At 36.2% G+C, this 27,713-nt stretch overlaps 1 protein-coding gene across 2 annotated transcripts; it reads left to right on the top strand.

The window, feature by feature from the left end:
• Nucleotides 1–5,243: 5,243 nt before the first annotated feature.
• LOC121418533 (putative ferric-chelate reductase 1) lies at nucleotides 5,244–26,748 on the top strand. 2 transcript variants are annotated; one of them, XM_041612493.1, is made up of 4 exons: nucleotides 5,255–5,473; nucleotides 24,160–24,391; nucleotides 24,862–24,932; nucleotides 26,111–26,748. In XM_041612493.1, the coding sequence occupies exons 1-4, from the start codon at nucleotides 5,371–5,373 to the stop codon at nucleotides 26,185–26,187; spliced, it is 483 nt and encodes a 160-aa protein (XP_041468427.1). In that variant the 5' UTR covers nucleotides 5,255–5,370; the 3' UTR covers nucleotides 26,188–26,748. The 2 variants fall into 2 exon arrangements, with proteins under 2 accessions (XP_041468512.1, XP_041468427.1); XM_041612578.1 differs by lacking the exon at nucleotides 24,862–24,932 and having other exon boundaries at nucleotides 5,244–5,473.
• Nucleotides 26,749–27,713: the final 965 nt, after the last annotated feature.

A 27,713-nucleotide genomic window follows, 5' to 3' on the forward strand; every position in this document is an offset into this window, starting at 1 on the left:
ACTATTATGACCGGCGACCCTCATCCATTATTACATCCATTATTATGAATAGCGATCCTCATCCACTATTATGACTGGCGAACCCCATCTATTATTATGAATAGCGACCCTCATCTCCCATTATGACTGGCGAACCCCTTCTACTATGACTGGCGACCCTCATCCATTATTATGACTGGCGACCCCATCTACTATTATGACTGGCGAACCCCTTCTACTATTATGACTGGCGACCCTCATCGATTATTATGACTGGCGAACCCTTTGTTCTATTATGAATAGCGACCCTCATTCACTATTATGACTGGCGAACCCCTTCTACCATTATGACTGGTGTCCCTCATCCATTGTTATGACTGGCGACCCTCATCCATTATTATGACTGGTGAACACCTAATATTATGACTGGCGACCCTCATCCATTATTATGACTGGCGAACCCCTTCTACTATTATGACTGGCGACCCTCATCTATCATTATGACTGGCGAACCCTTTCTACTATTATGAATAGGGACCCTCATCTACCATTATGACTGGCGAACCCCTTCTACTATTATGACTGGCGACCCTCATCTATCATTATGACTGGCGAACCCCTGCTACTATTATGAATAGCGACCCTCATCCACTATTATGACTGGCGAACCTCATCTATTATTATGACTAGCGACCCTCATCCATTGTTATGACTGGCGAACCCCTTCTACTATTACGAATAGCGACCCTCATCCACTATTATGACTGGCGACCCTCATCTATCATTATGACTGGCGAACCCCTTCTACCATTATGACTGGCGACCCTCATCCATTGTTATGACTGGCGACCCTCATCCATTATTATGACTGACGACCCTCATCCATTATTATGGCTGGCGAACCCTATCTACTATTATGACTAGCGACCCTCATCCACTATTATGACTGGCGAACTTTATCCATTATTATGACTAGCGACCCTCATCCACTATTATGACTGGCGAACCTCATCTATTATTATGACTAGCGACCCTCATCCATTATTATGACTGGCGAACCCCTTCTACTATTATGACTGGCGACCCTCATCCATTATTATGACTGGCGAACCCTTTCTACTATTATGAAAAGCGACCCTCATCTACCATTATGACTGGCGAACCCCTTCTACTATTATGACTGGCGACCCTCATCCATTATTATGACTGGCGAACCCTTTGTTCTATTATGAATAGCGACCTTCATCCACTATTATGACTGGCGAACCCCTTCTACCATTATGACTGGCGACCCTCATCCATTATTATGACTGACGACCCTCATCCATTATTATGACTGGCGAACCCCTTCTACTATTATGACTGGCGACCCTCTTCCACTATTATGACTGGCGACCCTCATCCATTATTATGACTGGCGAACCCCTTCTACTATTATGACTGGCGACCCTCATCCAGTATTATGACTGGCGAACCCCATCTACTATTATGAATAGGGACCCTCATCTACCATTATGACTGGCGAACCCCTTCTACTATTATGACTGGCGACCCTCATCTATCATTATGACTGGCGAATCCCTGCTACTATTATGAATAGCGACCCTCATCCACTATTATGACTGGCGAACCTCATCTATTATTATGACTAGCGACCCTCATCCATTGTTATGACTGGCGAACCCCTTCTACTATTACGAATAGCGACCCTCATCCACTATTATGACTGGCGACCCTCATCTATCATTATGACTGGCGAACCCCTTCTACTATTATGACTGGCGACCCTCTTCCACTATTATGACTGGCGACCCTCATCCATCATTATGAATAGCGACCCTCATCCATTATCATGGCTGGCGAACCCTATCTACTATTATGACTAGCGACCCTCATCCACTATTATGACTGGCGAACTTTATCCATTATTATGACTAGCGACCCTCATCCACTATTATGACTGGCGAACCCCATCAACTATTATGACTAGCGACCCTCATCCATTATTATGACTGGCGAACCCCTTCTACTATTATGACTGGCGACCCTCATCCATTATTATGACTGGCGAACCCTTTCTACTATTATGAAAAGCGACCCTCATCTACCATTATGACTGGCGAACCCCTTCTACTATTATGACTGGCGACCCTCATCCATTATTATGACTGGCGAACCCTTTGTTCTATTATGAATAGCGACCTTCATCCACTATTATGACTGGCGAACCCCTTCTACCATTATGACTGGCGACCCTCATCCATTATTATGACTGGCGAACCCCTTCTACTATTATGACTGGCGACCCTCATCCATATTATGACTGGCGAACCCTTTCTACTATTATGAATAGCGACCCTCATCTACCATTATGACTGGCGAACCCCTTCTGCTATTATGACTGGCGACCCTCATCTATCATTATGACTGGCGAACCCTTTCTACTATTATGAATAGCGACCCTTATCTACCATTATGACTGGCGAACCCCTTCTACTATTATGACTGGCGACCCTCATCCATTATTATGACTGGCGAACCCTTTGTTCTATTATGAATAGCGACCTTCATCCACTATTATGACTGGCGAACCCCTTCTACCATTATGACTGGCGACCCTCATCCATTGTTATGACTGGCGACCCTCATCCATTATTATGACTGACGACCCTCATACATTATTATGACTGGCGAACCCCTTCTACTATTATGACTGGCGACCCTCTTCCACTATTATGACTGGCGACCCTCATCCATTATTATGAATAGCGACCCTCACCCATTATTATGACTGGCGAACCCCTTCTACTATTATGACTGGCGACCCTCATCCAGTATTATGACTGGCGAACCCCATCTACTATTATGACTGGCGACCCTCATCCATTATTATGACTGGCGAACCCCTTCTAGTATTATGACTGGCGACCCTCATCTATCATTATGACTGGCGAACCCTTTCTACTATTATGAATAGGGACCCTCATCTACCATTATGACTGGCGAACCCCTTCTACTATTATGACTGGCGACCCTCATCTATCATTATGACTGGCGAACCCCTGCTACTATTATGAATAGCGACCCTCATCCACTATTATGACTGGCGAACCTCATCTATTATTATGACTAGCGACCCTCATCCATTATTATGACTGGCGAACCCCTTCTACTATTATGAATAGCGACCCTCATCCACTATTATGACTGGCGACCCTCATCTATCATTATGACTGGCGAACCCTTTCTACTATTATGAATAGCGACCCTTATCTACCATTATGACTGGCGAACCCCTTCTACTATTATGACTGGCGACCCTCATCTATCATTATGACTGGCGAACCCCTTCTCCTATTATGACTGGCGACCCTCATCCATTATTATGACTGGCGACCCTCATCCATTATTATGACTGGCGAACCCCTTCTACCATTATGACTGGCGACCCTCATCCCCTATTATGACTGGCGACCCTTATGATCAATGTAGCCTCTTCCTTTTTATGACTAGCGATCCTCATCTAGTATTATGAATTCCGACCCTCATTGTTGATTATGACTGGCGATCCTTATGATCAATTACCCTTATGGTCCATTATGAATAGCAACCCTTATCTTGCATTATGAAAATCGGACCTTATGACCCATGGTCCTTATGACCTTATGACTAGCGACCCCTTTTGCCTATTATGACTAGCGAGCTTTTGGGTATAGGATTTTACACGTTATGACTAGCGGTCCTTATGACCAGTTAGTATTATGACTTATGGTCCTTATGACTGACGGGCTTATCCCAGTTTGTCCAGTGTCCATGACGACACTGCTGTTTTGATTCACCGATAGTCGACGAAGGTTGTTTTGTTTGGAAGAGCTTTTGACAATAGATCATCAGCGTGATAGAAAGCGTCTACGAAGTAATTGCTAAAATGCACTATCGTTTTGATTTTGGTAAAAAAAAAGAGAATACGGAAAGCCCATTGTGATATTTCTTGTTGCACAGTTTTTTTTTAATCAATGCAATAAATTTTGACGTGATTAGTTACTACTATTGTCATCATTTCTTATTATTATCATCATGATCATTATTATCACTATTTATAATGATCAATATCACTACTACTATTATCACTTTTATCCTTATTTTAAAATTTTCTGTAAAACGTTATGGTATTGTAATTAAAGGTTTCAGTTCTCGATGTATGTTTATTTTTTTCTGCTGATAAACTTTCAAAATTTCAAAAATGTAAACGAAATCGGTGGATGCGTCAGGTTGCAATAAAGATTGAATTAAAAATTGAATGAGATACATTAGTTTATACCCCTTCTGTGTAAGGCATCATGATTAGTATACGTAGTATACAGGGAGCTGTTCGCATATGACGTCACAAATCAAAAACTTTGATAATTCATAACTTTTTTTTTTGATGGATAATCATAGAATCTTCACCATTTTCCCCTTATGTCTGTGCTTTTAGTAAAACCAACCTATTGTCAATGCAAGCTTCCCCCTTTCATTTGCGACTTTTATGCCATGGTCACATTTGTTCTACGGCGGCCGTACGGCGAGTCGAAAACAGCCGTTTCAACATTTTTTGTCCAACTACATAATACATAATATAGGTGGTTTGAATCAAAATTGATAAAACGGCTGTTTTCGACTCGCCGTACGGCCGCCGTATAACATATGTGACCATGGTATAAGTAGCACATTAGTCTTTGAGAAACATCATTCTTGGCTCTTGTTAAAGCTAAATGACCCACTTTGTTCAGTGATGAATGTGCTTTTTATACAGAGGGTTAAGTCACTGACGGATCCCGGGGGGGGGGGGGAAGCCGGTCCGTGCGCCCCCCCCCCTCGAGAGGCACAATTAAAATTTTTAATGTAGAAATGCCGTTAAAACAGAAAGTGACGTGCCCCCCTTTTGAAAGTGAAGACATTTTTTGGTCAAACTTTTCGTCGGAAAAATGTGCCCCCCCCTTTGGAAAATCCTGGATCCGCCCCTGGGTTAAGTCATAAGTGTGAACGTCATTGTACTAAATTACTAATCGAAGGTTTATTTTCCCCGTATGAAGAATGATGTGCTTAATCCCATGACTTTTAAAGCAAAATGAAAAGGATTCCTTTTTTCAGCCAAAGAGAGGCTTTTGACATGTTTGAAATAAGACATTCCTAGTTTTATAGAGTACTGGATATGCTTTTGTTCGATAGTTTCAGCAGTGCATTGTTATTGAGAATCCCCGTAAAAATGCAAATGAAGCGTGATCATGCTGCTTAATCATGCTCCTTGAGCTAAACATGTGATAATGAACTCTTCTTTCTCTCGTCACCAATCTGCATGCTCATGTCACTACAAAAATAGAGGCAGTGAGTAGTAGTAGAAGTAGTTTCATGTGCATGGCAGAAGCTTATTTGATTTCATCTGGAGCAGAGTTGTCTCTTGGTGGGGAATTGATCATTAATTTAATCGGCACCACCGCGGTCGTGCACCCGGGTGAGTTGACTTTCAAAGTGCATCATCATGGCCATTCATCCAACCTCGTCTCTCCTCATTTATACCTCAGTCACATTTCCCCTAAAGTGGCCGTACAGCGAGTCAAAAACAGCCGTTTTATGCATTTTAATGCTAAAACGGCTGTTTTGGACTCGCCGTATGGCCGTCGTAGGGGAAATGTGACTGCGCCAATAGTGACCCCTTTATGTGTGCTGGTAGTAGCTATAATGATCTGGGGCCATTTAATAAAGGACTTACAACTGTTGTAACTTTGCCATTATGGCACCTTACATGGTAAGAGGACTCAGTAGCCAATCAGAATCAAAGTTGCCATGGTGGTTACCATAATGACAAAGTTACAACAGTTGCAACTCTTTAAGAAACGGGCCCCAGAACTAATTTCCATTCTGACAGGACTAAAAATATGATAAATATTAATTGTGTTTTTCATTTATTCTGGAAAGCAACAACGCGCTCCATTGGCGACTGGTATTTAACAATTGGCCAGGTGCAATAGTTACGTGCTAAAGTAGAAATACAACAAATACTTTCATAATAAGAGTTCATTGTCATGATTGTCATTTGACGTCAGTGATTAGTCACCTGGACTAGGCCATTTCTGCACCATGCTATGTCAGGCATGCTCACATAATTATACCCTGCTCTGAAATTTTCCTATCATAACATAAGAAAGGAATGGTCATTTGAACAAACTTGCCTATGAGGTAACTCTGGACTATATACCAGTCTAGTATTAGAGGACCTCACAAAACTATGGTCAATGTTACAGCTTTGGGACGCTCGGGCGAATATAAAAGATCCCCAAGATTTAGGATAAACAGATCATAAATGAGTGGAAATTAGTAAGTCGGATGAGTTGACTTTCAAATTGGTCATCGTTGCCATCTTGGTAAATCTATGAAATGTTTATATGTTTATAATCTACCCCAGAAAAATGTCGATTTGAATAAAGCAAATCAAACTAGCATAATGCTGAAAATATCATCGAAATTAATTGAAAAGTATACCAAAGTTACGCCATTTTAAAGTTTTGCTTATTTTTTATAAAACAGTTATATGCACAACTCAGTGACATGCAAATGAAACAGTCGATGATGTCCCTCACTATATCTCTTTTGTTTTGTATTGTTTGAATATATCATTTTTAGCTCATCCGGCCCGAAGGGCAAGATGAGCTTATGCCGTGGCGTGGCGTCCGTCGTGGGTCGTCTGTCGTACGTCGTCTGTCGTCCGTCCACAATTTCAAAATGCTACTACTTCGCCATTTCAAGTCCGATTTCAATTCTGTTTGCTTTGTATGATAGCACTAGGTAAGGTATTCAAAACTTGTACACAGAATTTTGAAATTCATTAAATATGCTAATTTATGCGCATTTTTCAAAATTCACAAAAAATGCTACTTCTTTATTTGTTGACAGATTTTGATTTTTTTTGCTTCCATCTGGTAGAGCTTCATGAGGTTCACCAAACTTCTACACAGAATTTTGAAATTTTGACCAGAACAATTTTTATGCTAATTCATGCGAAATTAATTTATGCATATTTTTTAAAATTCACATAAAATGCTTCTTCTTTATTTGTTGACCGATTTTGATTTTTTTGCTTCTATCTGGTAGAGCTTCATGAGGTTCACCAATCTTCTTCACAGAATTTTGAAATTCTGACCAGAACAATATTTATGCTAATTTGTTCGAAATCAATTCATTCATATTTTTAGAAATTCACATAAATGCATCTTCTTCATTTGTTGACCGATTTTTACTTTTTTTCTTCTTCCATCTTGTAGAACTTTATGAGGTTAACCAACCTTCTGCACAGATTTTGAAAATTTTCAGTAGAAAATTATCTATGCTAATTTATGCAAAAGGTATTCATAAATCACAGAAAATTCCTCTTATTTGTTGACAGATTTCGATTTTTTTTCTTCCATCTGGTAGAGCTGCATGAGGTTCACCAAACTTGTACACAAAATTTTGCAATTTTGTCTGGAAAATTATTTATTCTAATTTATGCAAATTTATTCATAAATCACAAAAAATATTTTTTTTCTTCATTTGTTGATCAATTTCAGTTTTGTTTGCTTTATACGATAGCTCGAGGTGGTGATACAAAATCTAAACATAGAATTTAGAAACTCATTGAATCTGCTATTTATTCATATATTTTCAAAACTCACAAAAATTGCTTACTTATTTGTTGAATGATTTTGGTTATTTTTGTTCCATGTGAGAGCTACCGTTCACCAAGTTTCTACACAGAGTTAAGAAACTTTGACTAGATAATAATTAATACTTAATTCTTATGAAATTTATTCATAGATCACAAAAATGCGTCTATGTCATTTCTTCATCAATTTCAATCCTATATCCTCACTTTATGTCACCAATATAATTCACTACAGTGTCAACTGGGCTGTGAGATGCCGGATGAGCTCCACATCATTGATGTGCTAGTTCTTTTACAGATTTGACAATATGGACCAACTTAAATCATACATGTATAGTATTAAAGTAATTCTATTTCCACATGTACCGGGAGGAACTAATCTTTGTTTCACTTGACAATGAAGGGAAAATTAGAATATTTCATATTTCATATAATAAAATACAAAAAATAGTGAGTGGATGACGTAATCAGTCTGCACATTCATACCGACCAGGATGTGCATAACAACTGTTTTGGGAAATAAAGCGAAGTTTTAAAATATCATCATAACTTTCTTATTTTGCATCCGATTTTGATGAAATTTTCAGTGTTATGCTCGTTAGAATTTTCTCTTCTTAATCATTTGAAAATTCTGGATTTCTTTGGGGGGCTGAACTTGTACCTTAAATATAATAAGGGGTAGGGAACCGATCGTGTCGAAAAAGATATATATATATAGCACCAATCATCGATGTCTGATCACTTTTATATTGTCGTTTAGTGGCAGCTACGTTCGCTTTGATTCAACCAAACTCAATCCCCTTTTTTTTTAAATTCACCTTTGACAATCATGATCGAGAAGACATTTTAACACATCCGTTAACGGGGGGGGGGGTGAGGGCGACATCATGCCCTCTCCTCCTTCGATGTTTCGCGCTCTTTTTTCCGGAGCACATAAAGGTAATAGCGCCAAATTTTACGATTTCTTTATTGGGAGCTTAGTGCAGCTATGTAGAATCGTGACTCCATAAGACTTTTTATTTATATTTGCTCACTAGCTTACTTTCTTAGTATTTACTTACTTAACACTTGTTTGTTTGTACTTATTTACCTATTTACTTACTTACCTACTTGAATTCAATCAATTGACTTTGAAGGGCTATACCTGTTCATTGATTAAGAAAGGCGTCACACAATACTACCTGTAATGATGTACATTAAAAAAGGAATACAGAAGACAAAAGCATAGAAATACATGAATTCTAAAACCAAAGAAATACATAAGTAAAACTTTTACTGACGTAATTCGTCTTTGTGAAGATTGTACTAAAGACAATGCTAAGTGAAATTGATATTATCCAAATATTTTTTATTCATGAAAATTTGAAAATAATTTTATTTTACCTACTAGTCAGGCGTGCACTATATACGTTGTAAACGGTGTGTTTTGTAAAATTTCGCGCAGACAGCGGCTGATATCAAAAGGTGGACCTTCATTCCCTCACGTCCTCACTACCTCCGAAATAGCCCATTAATTTTTTTCAGATTCAGATTCAGATTTTATTTCCAACAGAAATAGCAAATATACAAATCATTTTCATACATTTTAACAAATATTTACAATACATTAATGATAATAACATATAAAAAAATACAAAATATTTTATAGAAAAAAAAAATTATAATACTTTGGAAAGAAAAGTATCTGTGGAAATGGGGGATTCACTCAAAAGCATCGCTTGTATAATGTGAACCCCCCCCCCTAAAGGAAGAGAATAGAGGAGAGAGAGAGAGAGACGCAATGGTTGCTATTTGCCTACGAAGATTTACAGAATAGATGAAAAAGAACAGGATAACTCACAGAACAAGACAAAACGAAGAAATAATAAAAATAAAAAGAAAAAACAAAACAGGACGACAAAAGTAGAATAAACGTAAAATAGAATCAGGACAAATTACGACCGAAAAGAGAGGATAAAACAAAATGATAAAGACAAAAACGTAACTTGAAGTCTGAGAGGAGATGATAACGAGCGGGAATTAGTAATGAAGACCTCGGTAGGATTGAAGTAAGAAGTTTTTCAGTTTTCTTTTAAAAGAATGTATGGAAGGGCTGTTTTTTATGTTAATGTCGAGGGAGTTCCAAAATCTAGGACCATCGAACATAAATGTACTCTTTGCCAATAAAGTTCTAAAACGGGGTAAATGAAATTCGTTAGATTGCCTAGTAGGGTAATTATGAAAAGACCGATTAAGAGGAAACATAGTATCAAATAAACGTGAAAGTGTGTTTTTGTCAAATTTAAACATAAATTGTCCTAAATGAAATAAGTATAGGTCGCTTATCTTCAGCAATTTGCTATAAAAAAATAGTGGGTCAGTGTGTGAACGAAAAGCTGAGTTATGAATAACACGAAGTGACTTCTTTTGCAGTAATAACAGTCTATCTAAAATGGTTTGGTGGGTGCTGCCCCAGGCAAGTATCCCATAATTCAAGTAAGGCAAGATCAGGGAAGAATATAGCATTAAAAGTGATGACGACGAAAAATGATATTTTAGTTTATTGATAATGCCAATAATTCGCGAAATAATCTTACATATACAATCTATGTGGTATTTCCAGGAAAGCTTATTATCAACGGTAACACAGAGAAATTTAATGAATGTGACACTTTCTAAATTAGTGTCATCTAAAACAATGTCCATGGGAAGTGTATCAATGGAATTGCTAAATAGCATATATTTAGTTTTAAGTAGATTAAGAGACAATTTGTTGGATCTTATCCATTGTGTGACTTTTAAAAGTTCATTATTAACAGTATTTACTAAGGTATATGGATTTTTATGGGAATAAAATATATTAGAATCGTCTGCAAAAAGAATGAACGAAAGGATATCAGATGATTTACAAAAGTCATTAATATAAATGATAAATAATAAAGGGCCTAACAGACTGCCTTGCGGGACTCCACAATTAATATATTGCATGTTGGATGCATGACCATTCAAAGATACAAATTGACGTCTGTCGGACAAGTAGCTTCTGAACCACTCCAAGGCCTTCCCGCGCACACCATAATGAGAAATTTTATGTAATAAGATATCATGGTTAATGGTGTCGAAGGCCTTGGAGAAGTCCAGAAAAATGCCGACTAAATGTGAGCAATTATCAAAAGCGTGGGCCACTTTATCAACGAAATTCAATAGTGCATGTTCTGTGTTGTGTTTTTCTCTAAATCCAAACTGAAAGTTAGAAAAAATATTGTGAGATTTAAAAAAATCAATTGTTTTGCTATAAACCACTTTTTCTAAAATTTTTGACAAGGATGATAATAAAGAAATTGGGCGATAATTACTGACACTTAACTTGTCACCCTTTTTGTACAATGGAATGACCTTGGCAATTTTCATGCGATCAGGGACTTGACCGGAGGTTAGAGAAAGGTTAAAAATATATGTCAAAGGATCGATAATTTCAGATATTATACCTTTTAAAATAAAGTTATTGACATCATCATAACCAGGACTTTTTTATTATTCAAATTAGATAAACGTCAGTAATATCTTTTTTGACTACGGGAGTGAAAAATATTGAACTAGAATTAGGTGTACCTAGGTAATCATGAAAGTGTTTTGTTGAAGGGGGGATGCCTCGAGCTAGGTTAGTTCCTATAGATGAAAAATAGTCATTAAAAATATTAGCTATATTTTCAGGATCACCAATAATATCACCGTTAGACCTAATTTCAGTTATATCGGACTTGTTACTGGATAAATTCATGGCTTGTTTAAGAACTTTCCATGTGTTTTGAATGTCGTGTTTATACAGAATTATTTGATCAGTAAAATATCTTTTCTTTGCCAAACGTATTGTTTTAGTTAAAGTATTCTTATATGTGGTGTATTTAGTTTTTGCCTGAAGAGTACCTTTAAGTTTGGAATTATAATATAAACTGTTTTTTCTGTTGATTGAACGCAAAAGTGCTTTGGATATCCAAGGAAGTCTCGGTGATTTTTTGTAGTTAGTTTGTTTATCTTTTACTTTTGGAATATGCTTGTCTAATTCACTGTTAAAAATATTAAGAAAGTTATTGAAGCATGTGTTTACATCGTTATTGTTATAAATAGGCGACCAGTCAACAGATTCTAACGAAACACCCAATCTTGCAAGATTCTCGGGAGTAGGTCTCCGCCTTGATGGCTTGGAAGGATTAATACACGAATTTTTAAGGGGAAAATGTGACATAATGGGAAAATGATCTGTCAGATCGGATAGTATTATTTCAGAATCAGGAGACGGCATGATGTTACAAAATATGTTATCAATAAGGGTTGCAGAGCGATCTGCAATGCGAGTGGGTTTTGATATTAATGGCAAATATGAAGAAGTCAAAAATGTTTCAAGAAATTCATGGGCAGTATTGTTGCTGTCATGCTTCAATATATCGATATTAAAATCTCCTAATATAAAAACATCTTTGTTCACCAACAATGGATTTCTAACTAAGTTAGAAAGATAAAGTAAAAAATCATTGTGGTTGGAATTTGGTGGTCTATATATAACACCTACAATTATATTTTTGGAATTTAGGACATTGATTTCGATAAAAAGTGACTCTATATATTCATTCATAGTAGTGATTTCGTCATGAATTTTGTATTCATAATTGTGGGAAACATATAACGCAACACCACCGCCATGTCTATCTTTCCTGTTATTAAAAACGAAATCATATTGATCTAATGCAAATGGAATATTGGATTCATCAGTTAACCAAGTTTCTGTAAGTCCAATAATGGAAAACGAATGTCTAGATGAATTATTGTCTAAAAGCAGTTGGAACTCTTCGAAATGTTTATTTATGCTTCTTATGTTTAAATGTAATAAAGAAAAAATATCTTTGGAGAATTGTTTACTAGTGTTTTTGAATTGAAGTTCAGTGATGTATTCTGATGAAGGATTGCGAATTAAGTCATGATCAGTGTGAAAATCTAGAAGTTCTGATGATGCATTGATGTTGTTTGCTACAAAGTGGTTGTACGCCAAATTAGCCTGAGGGTTGCCATTTGAATTATGTGTATTCAAATTAATGGAGAGGTCATCATTACTCAAGGAATAAAACGGCATATCAGTTAAAGTATTCACGGAAGTACAGTTAGTGTCTCAACATTCACTACTACTTTCGGCATTGAGTTGGTAAAAGAAGAGTAATTAAAATAAAAGGTCCTGTGTGGGAACAAATAAGTAACAGAGATACATAGAAACACGAACACATAAAAACAAATAACGAATTCATAAAAGTTCGAGAGAGGGCAGCATTTAGCAGAAATCTTCGTAGGCAGAGCGGACAAACGCGTCAGAGAGCAAAGATGGTAAACATACATCATTGATAATTACTGGAGAGATGCCCAAAGAAAAAAATCAATATAAGAAATGCAAATGATGAAAAATAACGATAACCCCATACAGGTTGGCAAATAACAAGATTAAGCATATCAATATAAGCAAAATCCATATTGTGGACATGAAAAGAGGCGACAATAATTTTTGCCACGTACAATTGAAAATAGATAAAATTGTTGCTGTTGCTAATTTTGGTAAAGACATGCAAACAGGCAATTTTCTATGAAAAAATATACACCAGAGCAATAAATACATAACAAAGGAGAGTACGCTATACCAGGCCAATCAATACCAATCAGCCAGTCTAAATTTTAAAATTCATGAAAACACAAGAGAAAATTGGCAATGAGCATTTTAAAAGCTTCCATGAAAGCAATGAAAAATACAAGAGCGTCGCTTAGCCAAAGACAAGCTATACTTAAACCGGTCAGGGTCGAACATTCACATTTGAATAAAGCAATCTCAATTGAGTCAAAGTATGTTTAGAGACAGTAGCGGACCGTGACCCGGACAAGACAAAGCACTGGGGGGGGGGCACTGCATTGTCTGTGAACAATGCTGTGCCCCCAATGCCCTGTCCAGTCCGGGTCACGGTCCGCCACTGTTTAGAGAATGCATTATTATGACATAATCGGGAAAAGGCGTGTAACAAATGTACGATTAGAAACATGCATCAAAGTATTGAACAATGAATAACAAACAACAAAAAAAAAAACGGAGATAAAAAAGTCGAGGAATACCCATACTAACCAGGGTCTGGTATTCACATATGAACAAGGTACTTTCATGCTTATTAGGAATGGCATTGTTGTTCTTTTTTGTAAATGAATGTGGTAAAAGCTTACAAGCAAAATTATGCAACGATCGCTTGACCAGAACCAAGCATGCAATTTTCACTACCCATAACAATTGGGATCTGGAGTTCTGGCCAAATGCATGCTTAGAGAAAGTGATCATTGTTGCCATTTTATAAGTGTGAACAACAAAGGCATGCAAACAAGGCAATGTATATCGATAAATAGGCGATGGTACATCAATAATGACATTTTATCAAAACACGCGCGGGAAATCGTTGAAAAGTCATTTCAAGAAAAAATACATTATAACATAAAGCACTGGATAACATTTTGAGGCGCTCATCCAAAACCGAGCGGCGCCCAAAACCAACCGATACTGCCTTTTACATTCAAACTTTAATTACCCCCAATTATAATGCACTGCTCAAGAATGTGGTTGTTATGAACAGGGTAAATGCATGCAAGCGAAACAATTCGTAAGTTGCAATTATATCCAAAGGGAGAATGCATGAAAACACGCGGGAAATTGTGAAACACAAAAGCATTTCCCCAAAACATGCGATAAAGCGCGAGATTGATGAAAGGAACATTATATTCCTAAGGACATTGCTCGGCCTTGGTTGACTACCTGAATATAGTCACCAAAACCGAGCAATGCCCATACCAACTGGATTCAGGTGTACATAAACAATTACCTCCATACATTCGTTGAAACAGCCCAAAACATGCAATTAAAATATATTATCGCTCAACCAAACCGAGAAATGACCATACCAGTCAAGATTAGGACTGGTGTTCGCAATTTAACATCCTTCAAAACATGTTTTAGAAGAAGCGGTAATTGTCACTTTGAATAAAAGACAATGTAGAGTCATTCGAATAGATCAATCTTATGTATAATTTGGCGATGGCGCTTAAAATACTTTAAACGCGCGGGAAATTGCTTAACAAAAAAAAAATCCGAAAGCATGCAATTAAAGCATTATAAAGCATGATTAATGAGCATCGTCCAACCAAAACCCAACGATTCCCAAACAGAGTCACGTTTTTAAAACTGAGCTATAATTATCTTTAATGGAGCCCTGAGAATGTCATCATTGTATTTGAGAAAATGAACAAGGTAATGGCATGCAGTCGAAAATACATTCCTATGTCTTGCAATTTATTGTACTGGGTGTTTGTTTACTGGGTCGAAAATATACTATGAAAACATTGAGCATTTCCGACAAACGTATAACAAAGCATTAAACATGGTTTAGGTGCAACGCCCAACCAAAGCGACCTACGCTATTTCGCCCAGAAAAGACATTCACATTACTATATATACATACATGTTTTTTTTTTTTTAAAGAGAAACCGAAAATTTGAATATGAACAGGGTAAAGGCATGCAAACATGTATAATTACCAATTCATCACATGCAGGAAAACGCATGGGGGCAACGCCCAACCAGAACTGAGCGAAACCCATACCATCCAAGGTTTAGCGTTCACATCTAAATTATGAATTGCCCCCCCCCCAAATCTCATCAAAGGAATGAGATAGTCGGATCACATAAAAAAATACAAACACTCAAATGTATGCATAATGAAGTACATAATAGATGGTATACTTTATTTCAACTTGGCATGTTTACACACGATAATATTGCATCAATTTATGTGATGTTGGATGTTTAAAGGTATGCAGTGCATGAGAAGTACAAAACAAAAAGGGGGGGTCACAGTGTATGTGATGAGATGGGCAATCAGGTTAAGAGATGCTTTAACAAGCGATGTCAATACGACCCAACTGTAGGGCATGCACATTTTTTTTTTAGCAAGAAAATTGCCCTACAAGGAAAATCAATTGTGCAGATGAAAAACCAGGCATATTCATGTCAATTGACATGCAAGTTATTTCTATCTAGAATAAAGGGAGGAACTATGAAAAGTAAAGCTGAATATCAACAGTACTAAACACATCCATTATTCTCTTGTTCATTTTTTCATGGTTATTGAGAGACGAGTTTATTATTCAATCTTATATAAAGATTAAATTGAAGAGTGTTAAAGGGAAAGCATACCCCGAAGAAAACCCTGCTGCAAAAATAGCAGAAAAAACAATAAAAAAATACTGGCGAAGGTCTGAGGAAAATCCATTAAAGAGTAAGAAATTTATTAGAGTTCAAAACTCTGGATTTGTGACGTCATAAACGAGCAGCTGCCCCATGTGTTATGTAATATAAAATGTATGAATTTCAAATTTTGTATGATTCCTGATGACTTAATTTTGTTTTCTTTTCATGATCTGGTGTGAAACGATTTGTCTATTGATATACAAAAGTTACAGTGAAAACCATTTTCAATTTTTTGAGAAAATGACATTTCATTGATTTTTTACCATTTGCTATGTAGGAATGCTGCTCGCACATGACGTCACAAGCGAAATAATTGAAATTCTAATAACTTTTTAATTATTTGATGATTTTTTCCCAAACCCCCGGCAATACCCCTCACTATTCCCTCCGCCATCCCCACAACAAACCTTTTGTCAGGGCGAACCTCCCCTTTAAACCCAATTGTGAGGTTTAGTGCCCAGTGAAACATAATTTATAAAATAAGCATAAAAAACATGTAGACATAAACGCTATAAGTTTCAAATTTGCATACAGCAAGCAACATTATGAAATACTTTTTTGGGTTATCACTCATTACAATGAATGTGATAGTTATCAAATTTTCTTACCATCAGTCAGACAGACCAACTAACGTTGTCAGAGACAAACATGAAAATATGTGATTTTACATACATATCAAAATGACAGGTCGACTTATGGAAGGATGAATATTTTCAGTTTAACGGGTAAAAGAGACTGTCAAATAAACATCGTACTGTGGTCGTGCCATAAATGCAAATTAACAACAACATTCAACTGAGTTATTAGAGGAGTAAAAAACTATAACCAAGGTATCGGGAAAACAGTTATTTAAAGTTTTGTCAATAGCGTGATTAACTGAGAAATACACGAAAAAAAGAAGAAAAAAAAAGAATTGGCATTCGAAAATGCAATGTTCGCTAGGCATAGCGTTTACCTTTTTGGTTGTTGTTGCAAAGTTGAACTTTTTTGGGGTTGTTGTTTGCATCTACAGGCACGTTTTGCACGAGAACAAGTGAACAAGTTTGAGGGTGAAAAGGCAAGTCCACCTCATATATCAATAGAGAGTTTTCGCATTTACCACGGAGTCGCTCTCTACAGCGCACCGATTCCTTTAACAATACAATAAAATCACAATGGAGAGCTGAGAGGCTCTTGTCGAAAGCTGGTGGACTGGGACAGCAGGGGTGGTATTCTGAAAACGTTCTTATCTTTGTTCTTATCTTTTATCTTATCTCACTGAGATAAGAAGACGCTAAAATCATTGCAAATCGGTATTCTGAAAATCTTCTTAACGCGTTCTTATCTCTGTAAGGACTGCCCCCTTCTTATCTCCAACACGCCCATTTTTTAGATTTTACCAATCAAATTGCGCTTTATATTGGCAGTTTAACCAATAGAAGCGTTCCTTATGTGAAGAGAATATCATGGGCGCTGCGCGTTCACCGTTTCTGGCGCATTGCGCGAAATAGGCATTTTATACGCAATGACTGATTTTATTATTTCGAGACGTCCACGTGCAAAAAAAAGTAAGAAAAGTAAATACAGCAGGTACGAATAAAGAACAAAATATGAAGAAAGAAAGTAAGTAGGTATGAAAGAAAGAAGACAGAAAAGGGTCAGAATGAAGCAGAAAAAAAAGATGAAAGGGACAAAGCAGAAAATAATGAAAAAAATAAAGAGTAAACGAAAGAAAGCAAGCAAAAAGAATTCAAAAACAAAAAAGAAAGAAAATAGAATGAATAAAAGAAGCAAAAGGGAGAAAAAATAGAACAATTATCCATGATAAAGTGAAGGAACAAAAATGAAGAAAAAAAAGAAATTAACTAAAAGGAATACACACAAAAATAGAAAAAGGTCAAACTAATATAAGATAAAATAAATTAACAAGGAACCGAAAAAGAAAAAAAGTCTAAAAAAAAACGAATGAAAGAAAGTTAAAAAGAAATAAAAAGAAAGAGAAAAAAGGGAATAAAAATGTAAAAAGTGAAGGAAGAGAGAAAAAAAAAGAAAATAAAACAAAGAAATAAAGATGAGAGAAAAAAAATGAAAGGAAATTTGACGCAAATATAAAGACTACAAAAAGATAAAGAAAGAAAGAAAGGTAAATTCATAGAAAAAAGAAATAAGGAAAGAAAAAAAAGAAAGAAGGAAAGAAAGAAAGAAAGAAAACGAAAGGGAAAATAAAAAGTTTGGAAAAAAAAACGAAAAAAAATCAATGGAAAGAATAAAGAAAAAGTTAATAGAAGAAAGACAGAGAGAAGAAAGAAAGTAAAGAAAAAGAGTAAATAAAGAACGAACGAAAAAAGAATGAGCAAAATAAAGAAAAAAAGAAAGAAAGTAAAAAAAGACACAAAAGTGTCAGAAAGCAGAAATAAAAAAATAAGAAAAATTAAAGGGAAGGAAGAAAAAGGGGGAAAATGAAATGAATGATTAAAAAAGGAAAAGCATGTATAAAAACGAAAGAATGGAAGAAAAATAAGGAAGAAAAATAAAGATTACAAACAAGTGAAGGAAGAAAGAAAGAAAAGGAAGAGAAACGGGGGGAAAGCAGAAAAAAGACTCAGTAAAGAAAAAAAATAAAGGGATAAAACGAAAAGGGAAAATAAAAAAGGAAGAAAGATTAAGTATAAATGAAACAAAGCAAAAGAAAAAAAATAGAAATTAAAAGATTCAAACAGAACAAAAGTAAAGATATAAATGAAGAATGAAAGAAAAGAAGAAAGACAGACAGATAGGAAGAAAGACAGACAGATAGAAAGGAAGAAATACAAACAGATAGAAAGGAAGAAAGACAGAAAGACAGACAGATAGAAAGGAAGAAAGACAGACAGATAGAAAGGAAGAAAGACAGACAGATAGAAAGGAAGAAAGACAGACAGATAGAAAGGAAGAAAGACAGACAGATAGAAAGGAAGGAAGAAAGACAGACAGATAGAAAGGAATAAAAAATGGAAAAGAAAGAAGGGATAGAAAAAAGAGACGGGCAAAATAAAGGGTGAATGAAATAAATGGTGGGAGGAATACTTGTGGGTACTTGTTACTACTAGAGGCCATCGATTTTGAGCAAGAAAAAACGCGGACATCGTGAGATGTGATAACCCTCTAGCTATCTTAAATATTATCTTAAATATCGTGAAAGATAAGAAAGAAAAAAGATAAGAACGTTTTCAGAATACCACTTATCTACATTCTGTTCTTATCTTTTAGCGCGCTTTGGTATTATATGCGCGAGTTGTAAATTTACGCGCTCAGCATTGGGTGGAGAGCAAGATAAGAACAAAGATAAGAACAAAAGATAAGAAAAAGATAAGAACGTTTTCAGAATACCAATTTAAGAAAGTGACGTAGATAAGAACAAAATTAAGATAAGAACGTTTTCAGAATACCGCCCCAGGTCATCCGAAGATTTGCGCCGGACAAAAAAATTGCAAATACATGTATGTCGTTCAGCGTCAAGAGATCCCGATGCTTCGCCGGTTCACCAACTTTCGACAAAGGCCTCTCAGCTCCCCGTTGTGATTTGACTTGCATTTTCAAAGAAATTTGTGTGTTGTAGAAAGTATCTCCGTAGTAGATTAAATGCAAAAACTCTCTTTTATCAAACAAGCAACAGCGCAAATGTCACCGAAATCGGATGGAAAGTAATAAAATCATGATATTTTATCAAAGTTTCGCTCAATTTCAGAATACGGTTACGTACACATCCTAGTCAGTATACAGATGAGGGAACTGATGCCAGCACCCACTCTATATTTCCTTTTTAAGAGAAAAAATATTGAATTACTTTTTTTCCTCAATATAATGTGAAACCAGATTTTTATTCTTCCCTGGATATGTGAAAGTGCCTTTGTCATACAAGCTGTTGTGAGTGAATGTTTATTTATAAATATGCAAAGTTTGAAATATTTAATTTTTCATTTAATGAAATACAAATAGAAATTGTGAGTGTGTGATCAACACCATCGACTCTCTATTCGCATATCACTCGTGTTACACAAACTGTTTGAGTAGCTATTAAAGCCAAAGTTAAAAATTTAATAATTTTATTATTTTGCATCCGAATTTGATGACCATTGTGCGTGTTTATTGTTATTTTCATTATTTATTCAAATCCAATTTTGTTGGGATGGACTTGCTTTCAACACCCGGGGGGGGGGGGCACTTCCATTCACGAGTGGATACCATGCGCGACCATGGGGTCTCGAAAAGCACCCTAAACACGTAATTTCCATATTCTGAAAATGCACCCCTTAACAAGTATTGGCCTGTGAAACCCTACCCTTAACAAGTATTGGAAACAAAACGGTACTCTTGGCAAATATTCCCTGAAATGAACCCCTAAACAAGTACAGGAATGTTTTATTGTTACGGGTCCTTTGGTTGTCGGCTTTACCTTATTTGGTTTAGTACGACCCCACCTTCTACACCTCGCGCAAGTAGGACTCTAGACACGTAGTGTTGGGGCAAAAAGGACATCCTTAATAAAACATTTTAATTTTGTTTTATCATCCCCGCAATTTCGACCCTAAACACGTAATATTACTAGCGAAATAAATACCCTTTTTTCATTATTTTTGTGTTTTTGACACCCTTTTCACGTTACGTACGTAACGTGCCCTATCGTGAAAAGGACATCCTTTTTACGTGGTTTTTTGGTCGCGCATGGGATCCATTCGTCAATGTAAGTGCCCCCCCCCCCCCGGGTTTCAACAGCTATTTTGGCAGCTATTGCAATAAAAGGACAAAAAGGTGACTTGATGGTATTGAATCATCTCGCCTTTTATTTACAATTTTTTGTCGCTATTATAAATAGTTTCGAGGTTTTTAATTCAAACAATTGGAATTGTGCAACTTATAGTATACTCATTTCTCGGGTGCAGGCTGCACCCAAGTCAGAAACTTTCTTCGAAGTATATAGTTTCTTACTGTAGGAGGTATCTACGCTGTTTTTTGTGTGGGCACTATGGTGTGTGCGTGTTTAGCAGGAAGGGGGGGGGGGGGGGTGGATCCTCCAAGTCAATAGGTAGGTTGAAAAGTGGCAGTACGGGGGGCGGCCGGGGGCAGACTTATGGTAAGTCCTCTAAAAAATAATTCCAGCTTTAAATCTTAAAGAAAAAAATGCGACTTGGTTTTTCTTATCCCGGCCCTTCCATACATTTTTTTGCCCTTCATTTTACAGTCCCACCCCTCCGGAAACCCTGCTGGGGAGCGTTTCATCAATATTTTTGTCCGACAATTTTTCAGATCTGACATCTTTTCTTGATTCTGATTGGCTTAGAAGTACCGTTAACTGTGGTATAATTGTCGGATAAATCAGGACTTGTCAGATAAAACGTCAGACAGGTCCTTTCACGAAACGCTCCACATGTGCTACGCGGCTCCTATAGTGTTAGGCCTATTACCTTTGAAAAACATTCCATATCTTTTACAAACAGTTATAAATTACTTTAATCATGAAATGTGTCATTGTCAAACAATATTGACAAGCATGGTGCAAACACAATAAGTTAAATGAGAAACGAACTTTAAACCTATGATCATAAATCAGGCGTACGTGTCCTTTGTTTTTATTCTTGTTTTCGTATTTGTTCCAAGTATGATCATAATGATAACAGATTATGATCATCATATTTTAGCCCTCATTCGGGAAGTGGAAGGGAGTATATATGCTGTTCCTTACAGACAAAACCCTCGTAACAGTGAGTGATGCCGCCCATTGACCAACCAACATCATTACCATCATCCTATTCATCACCTTAAGCATAATTAGTGATCACCACCAAAGGCCACCACCACCACCATCATCATCACCATCATCATCATCATTAGTGGCGTACCGTGGGTCATGGCATTGGGGGTGGGGGCACCAGCAAAAATTTTGAGTCACTTAGTAGGTGCGCGAAGCGCGCTCAGTTGCTCAGGTAAGCTGACCTAATAGAGACATTTTAAGGACAGTGCAATTAAACGGATATGTATGCCACTGATCAAATAATGCGAGCGCGAAGCGCGAGCTGAAAATTTTTGATATTCAGACCTAAAAAGGGACATTATAAGCTAATTTTTGTAATCATAATGCGTACCTGTCTCGCTAAACAAATAATGCGAGCGCCAGCTGAAATTTTTGTTTATATTGACCCCACACAGGGATATTTTAAGGACTAGTTTTAAAGGAATCCATTAAGAGTATCTCACCATAGTCATCTAATGCGAGTGCCAAGGGCCTGCTGATTTCGTTAGAATTGCATCTTAACACACGAAGCACTTTTTGTAGTCATTTTATTATTACACGCTTCTCATTAATCAAACATTGCGAGCACGAAGCGCGAGCTGAAAATTTTGATATTCAGATTAGAAAAGGGGACATTTTAAAGACTGATTTTAGACATTCGTGAAGAGCAGGCTTATATCACCAATCGAATAATGCGAACGTAAGCACGGACGGGAAATGTTTTATATTAAGACCTTAAAATGGGGCAATCACTTTAAGTAGTCATGAATAAGAAGCATATGTCACTACATAAAACAATAATAACTCAAAGTGCGAGCCTATATTTGGTGTATATTGACTTGAAAACAGGAGGTTTTAGTACAACAGGATTATACATATCGTTAACGGACAATGCTAGTACCAGGAGCAATGAAGACATAGGCCGTGAGAAAATTCTGTTTCATAAAGTTATGAAAAAATGTTTCTTATATGATATAACATGACATAATTATTATTATGATTAATATAATGAACAATCATTTATGATCTTTCCCGCTCCGTTTCTTCCTTTCTCCCTATTTATCTACTATCCTCTCCCCCGTTTTTGGCCAGCCGATGGGGGGGGGGGCGTGCCCCCATGCCCCCCATAGTTACGCCACTGATCATCATCATCCATTATCATCATCATCGTCATCATCATCATCATCACCATCATCATCATCATCATCACCACCATCATCATCACCACCATCATCATCACCATCATCACCATCATCATCATCACCATCATCACCATCATCATCACCATCATCACCACCATCATCATCACCACCATCATCATCACCATCATCACCATCATCATCATCACCACCACCACAACCACCACCCCCACCACCACTATCTTTATCATTATGACCATCCATTGGCGGATCCTGATAGCCGAAGCCGCAGCTGACATACCCCCCCCCCCTCCCTCCCCATTCCCCCTTACAATAGGCGTAAAAAGAGAGAGAGGGATAAACAAAAAGATAAAGGAAGATGAAAAGTGAATGAAGGGGAGTGAAACGATTGCATAAAGAAAAGGATGTATTGCCTGCTGTGTAAGATAATAATTTTCTCTCAATTCCCAATTTTCAAGTCGATATGAATGTTAGAAATAAAAAAAAAATCAACTCGCGCTTCGCGCTTGCATCATCTGATTGGTGAGATATGTATCATCTTCATGACTACAAACAGTCCAATTGCAATAAAAATAATGTTTGGATTTATATAGCTTTTTTTCAGAGGATACAAAGCGCTTTTAAAGGCTTTGGTCCCGCTGTACTTACGGATGCAGAGGATGTCAAACGGAAAAAGAATCTTGCCATCCGTAGGAAAACATTGTGTATCCGTTGTGTCCTCGTTGCGTACGTGTTTCATACGCTCTATATCCGTCAAGCATCCGTACACTGTGACTTCATTGTTCGTTAGTTTTGTCCCTTGTCTGGAGCGGTTGAAAACGGATGGAGCCACCCCGAAATATTGCTTGTCTGCTGTAAGTTTTGTGTCCGTCGGCCAGTGGGATTAGGCATACAAGTTAAGGTTTTTAGTTACACAGGTACGTTTTAATATGGTTTTTGAAGAGGTCAAGAGAGAAGATGTTTCAGAGGACATTTGTTCCAAAAACTAGGGGGCGAAAGATTGAAAACAATTGAAGCCAGCCTGTTTTCTGGATACTGGAAAGAATCAGAATGATGTAGAACGAATTAAGAGGTATGCTTCTTGTCGTAATTAACCCCATGGAAAAAATGTTTTTGTTGGTGGTCATTTTTCAAAAGACTATCCAGTAGTATATTACCACACATTATATCAAAGTTCCCCGTTTGTTTGGAACAGCATGTCAAAAAATGTGGAAATGTTTGGCATGGAATCGCCCTGATACTGCACTCGTTTTACTCTTCAACATATGCCGTCTGTCTTTTAATGTTTCAGTGTCAATTTCTGGTCAGAATGGGGAGCTATTCCGAGGGTTTTTTCTTCAGGCTCGGATCATCAATACCTCAACCCCAGTTGGAGTATTCTCTGACCTACCAGCCCTTACCAAGATAGTAAGTTGCTCTGGGACATCAGATGACTCGGTTACCCACACTAGTTCAGATGACAAAGAGGCGCTATCATTCGTATGGACCGCACCCAATCGATGCGTAGGAAGTATCTCATTTATGTAAGTAGACATGAAAATGAAATTCCCCTTGGAAAAAGGTTTATTTGTAAAAAAGAAATAGTAGAATGAATAACCAAAAATATATGTGAACATTTGAGGAACATCCATCAAAGATTTTTTTTTAATTAGTAGAATTTTGATTTTTTTTTTATTTAAGACGTCATGTGATAAACTTCCCAATTTATGGTGTATTAAAAAATGAATTAAGTCTGTTTAATAGGTAGGGTGCGCATCACTAGCGTACCTATGGGGGGCAATCCGCCCCCCCCCCTGACGAGTCACAACTGAGGACCCTGACTCCTATTATTTTAGCACAGAGTTGACCATGGTCTAAGTTAAACCTGACTTCAGAATACGGGCCATTATCTATTCAAAACATTTTGTTGGTTATAATACTTGTCCCAGGTCAAAAGAAGTATTTTCATAATACATATTTTCTTTCATGTTATATAATTCATCTAAACATTTAGAGGTTCTGTAGCCCTCCATCATTCAACTTTCTACGTCAACATGACGTCATCAGCACTTGAATGCAATGCTGGTGAGTATCAAGTTAAAAAAAAATTCCCTTGGACAGAATATATTTAAAAAAACGCTCATCAAAGTGGACAGAACACATGGAACTTATTAAGAATATAAATATGTATATATATATAAATGTTCATACCGAAGCTAGTGTGCCTTTTGGCTCCATGTTTGTCATCTCTCAAAAATCTTTGAGGAACGAAACTTATCAATTCATTGATTTTCAGTACCTATCATTAACATGTAACCTGTTGTCATTGGGATTGTCATTTTTGTCAAGCAATCTGCTTATGATGGCAATCCTTCTGCAAATTGTGAATATCATATCGTCGGCCTTATGCCAAAAGGACCCCTAAAATCGGGTTAAGGCCCTTTTGGCATAAGGCCGACGATATAATAATTTGGTAGTTAATCATTTTTGTCTGGAATTATTATTTTAGTACACTTTATTTATGATTCATGCCAAAAATGTTAACATATTATGTTTATTATGTTATTAAAAATGTACTTTACGAATGTTATGGATGCAGAAGAAAACAATAAATCAAATCAAATATATATGAAGAGTTTTGTTCCAAAAGGAGCTAAATCCACTTTTGGTATTTTTTGTAAATCAAGGTTTTTTTATTCATCACTTTCCCTTATAGCCACTGTTGTTTTATTTTGATATATATGATCATGATTTCAAAATCTAGCATTATCATTTTTTAAAGAATTTTTGAAATTTTATTTTTCATGGATTTAGCTCCTTTTGGAACAAAACCTTAGTAAACTGTCAATTATTGCCAATTTAAACATGTTTGATATTGGAAATTGAACACAAAACAGATAAATATGACTAGCAGAATACATTTCACATCTTTTCTGATGTTTATCCATTGAAAATTACAAAAAGAAGATAAAGAGACATTTTGTCATCTTTCCTAAGGACGGCGAATTTTTGATATCTTTTTCCAAAAGGAAATAAATCTAAAAATATTCATAAAAGTTTAAAAATTCTGTTATTTTCAGCAAAATTTGCACTGATGGTGTAAACTTGTCCACAAAATGTATCTAAAAATATCGGATAGCATAAATTTATGTAAATAATAAAAAACAACCAATTTTAAATCAATTGTAAATCATGATTATGTAAACAGGGATGGTCAAATTAATTTCATTACTCATGCTAATAACTTCTCAATTATTTTACAGCGGCGATTATTCGGGTCAACTTATACGTGCTGGTTATTGCTTACATTTCGACACGTCTGATCGGTAAAGTGCATTAGAGATAACGATCTTTGTTGTCCTACACTTTTCACTGAAATTTATCATTTTGCATGACTTTAGTAATTATGATATTTCACACTGTATTGTAAATGGGAAATGCAATAAAACCTCGAAATTATTTTCTTATGAGCATTTGTGACAATGAAAGGGAGAATACAACTTGCAAAAATACCAAAGATTTTAATGAACTTTATTAAGGAAATGTCCATGCACCCTGAGATAAATGATAAAATCGAATCTATGCAAAGCATTAACATATAATACCTCTTTGCATTTTTAGTAATATTTTCAGGTAATGATTCTTAATTTTTGTCACATTTCGTCATTTTACGTGGTGACATGGTACTTAATCCTTTGTATGCACCTCTAACTATGCACCATTGACATATAACCACGGACCTTACAAAGGGTCAATTATACAACATTCCTTTTAATATTAGGAGTGAAAGGGGAAATTAAGTACTACAATGGCAGGAAATGAAACCAAATGATATTATATTTAATTCCTTTGTGGAAAATGACCTTTACGTATTAGATGTGAAAATGTTTGATACAATAATATGCAATTTCTTAGCTTGGTCGCAAAATTGAAGAAATAATTATGTTAATATGCAATAGATAAGCATTTCTTTCAACATAAATTTCCAATACATTTGTTTTATAATTTGAATTTGTTAATCGTATGCATTTATTTTATTTGCTATCGAAATGATTAGTGTACTACGTACTATTCTTGCAACAAAAATAATGCTCTTCAAATGCGACCCAATTTATGTATAATCCAAAACATGTTGAATATTCTCTTGCATATAGTAGGCCATGTTTGCTATGTACTACCCCCACACACCAGTCTCTTATTAGGGATAATATGTTTAGCCATCTCTTTGCAACGATTTGAGACCTTACACTTATGTTTGTGAAAATCAATTCGAGAGTAGATTAAAATTTCATACTTGTCGATTCCATTTGTCGATCCTCATAATTATTGTTTAGAGCAAAACTTAAGTATTAAAAGGGGTGGTCCGGGCTGAAAATATTTATATCCAAATAAAGTAAAAATCACAGAGCAAAATGCTGAAAATTTCATCTAAATCGGATAGCAAATAACAAAGTTATTTAATCTGAAAGTCTATCAATATTTTGTGAAAACAGTTGTATGCACATCGTCATGAATATTCATTAGGTTGGCTGATGATGTCACATCCCCATTTACCCTTTTCTTATGTTATTACTTAAAATCATAAACAGATAAATGTTTCATTTTTTTCATTCATGTGTAAATGTGTCTCCATTATAATGAAATAAGTTGCGGCAGTAAATAACTAATGCAATTAATCAGTTGTCAATCCAATTGTTTTAGTTTTTGGTAGAAAAGTTTTGAATAATTTTCATTCCATACAATAAAATACAAAAGAACAAGTGGGGATAAGACATCAGTCCACCTAATGAATACTCATAAAGACATGTCTAGATCGGCTTCACAGGAATAATGTAAATCTTTAAAATTCAATAACTTCGTTATTTG

This window comes from Lytechinus variegatus, chromosome 1, assembly GCF_018143015.1.
Source record: "Lytechinus variegatus isolate NC3 chromosome 1, Lvar_3.0, whole genome shotgun sequence".
In the NCBI taxonomy this organism is placed as follows: domain Eukaryota; kingdom Metazoa; phylum Echinodermata; class Echinoidea; order Temnopleuroida; family Toxopneustidae; genus Lytechinus; species Lytechinus variegatus.

Coding starts and splice junctions, on each gene's coding strand:
- LOC121418533 (XM_041612493.1), top strand. CDS start 5,371: ATGTGCATGGCAGAAGCTTATTTGATTTCATCTGGAGCAGAGTTGTCT. Junction 5,474..24,159: donor CACCGCGGTCGTGCACCCGG/GTGAGTTGACTT, acceptor TTAATGTTTCAG/TGTCAATTTCTGGTCAGAAT. Junction 24,933..26,110: donor AGCACTTGAATGCAATGCTG/GTGAGTATCAAG, acceptor ATTATTTTACAG/CGGCGATTATTCGGGTCAAC.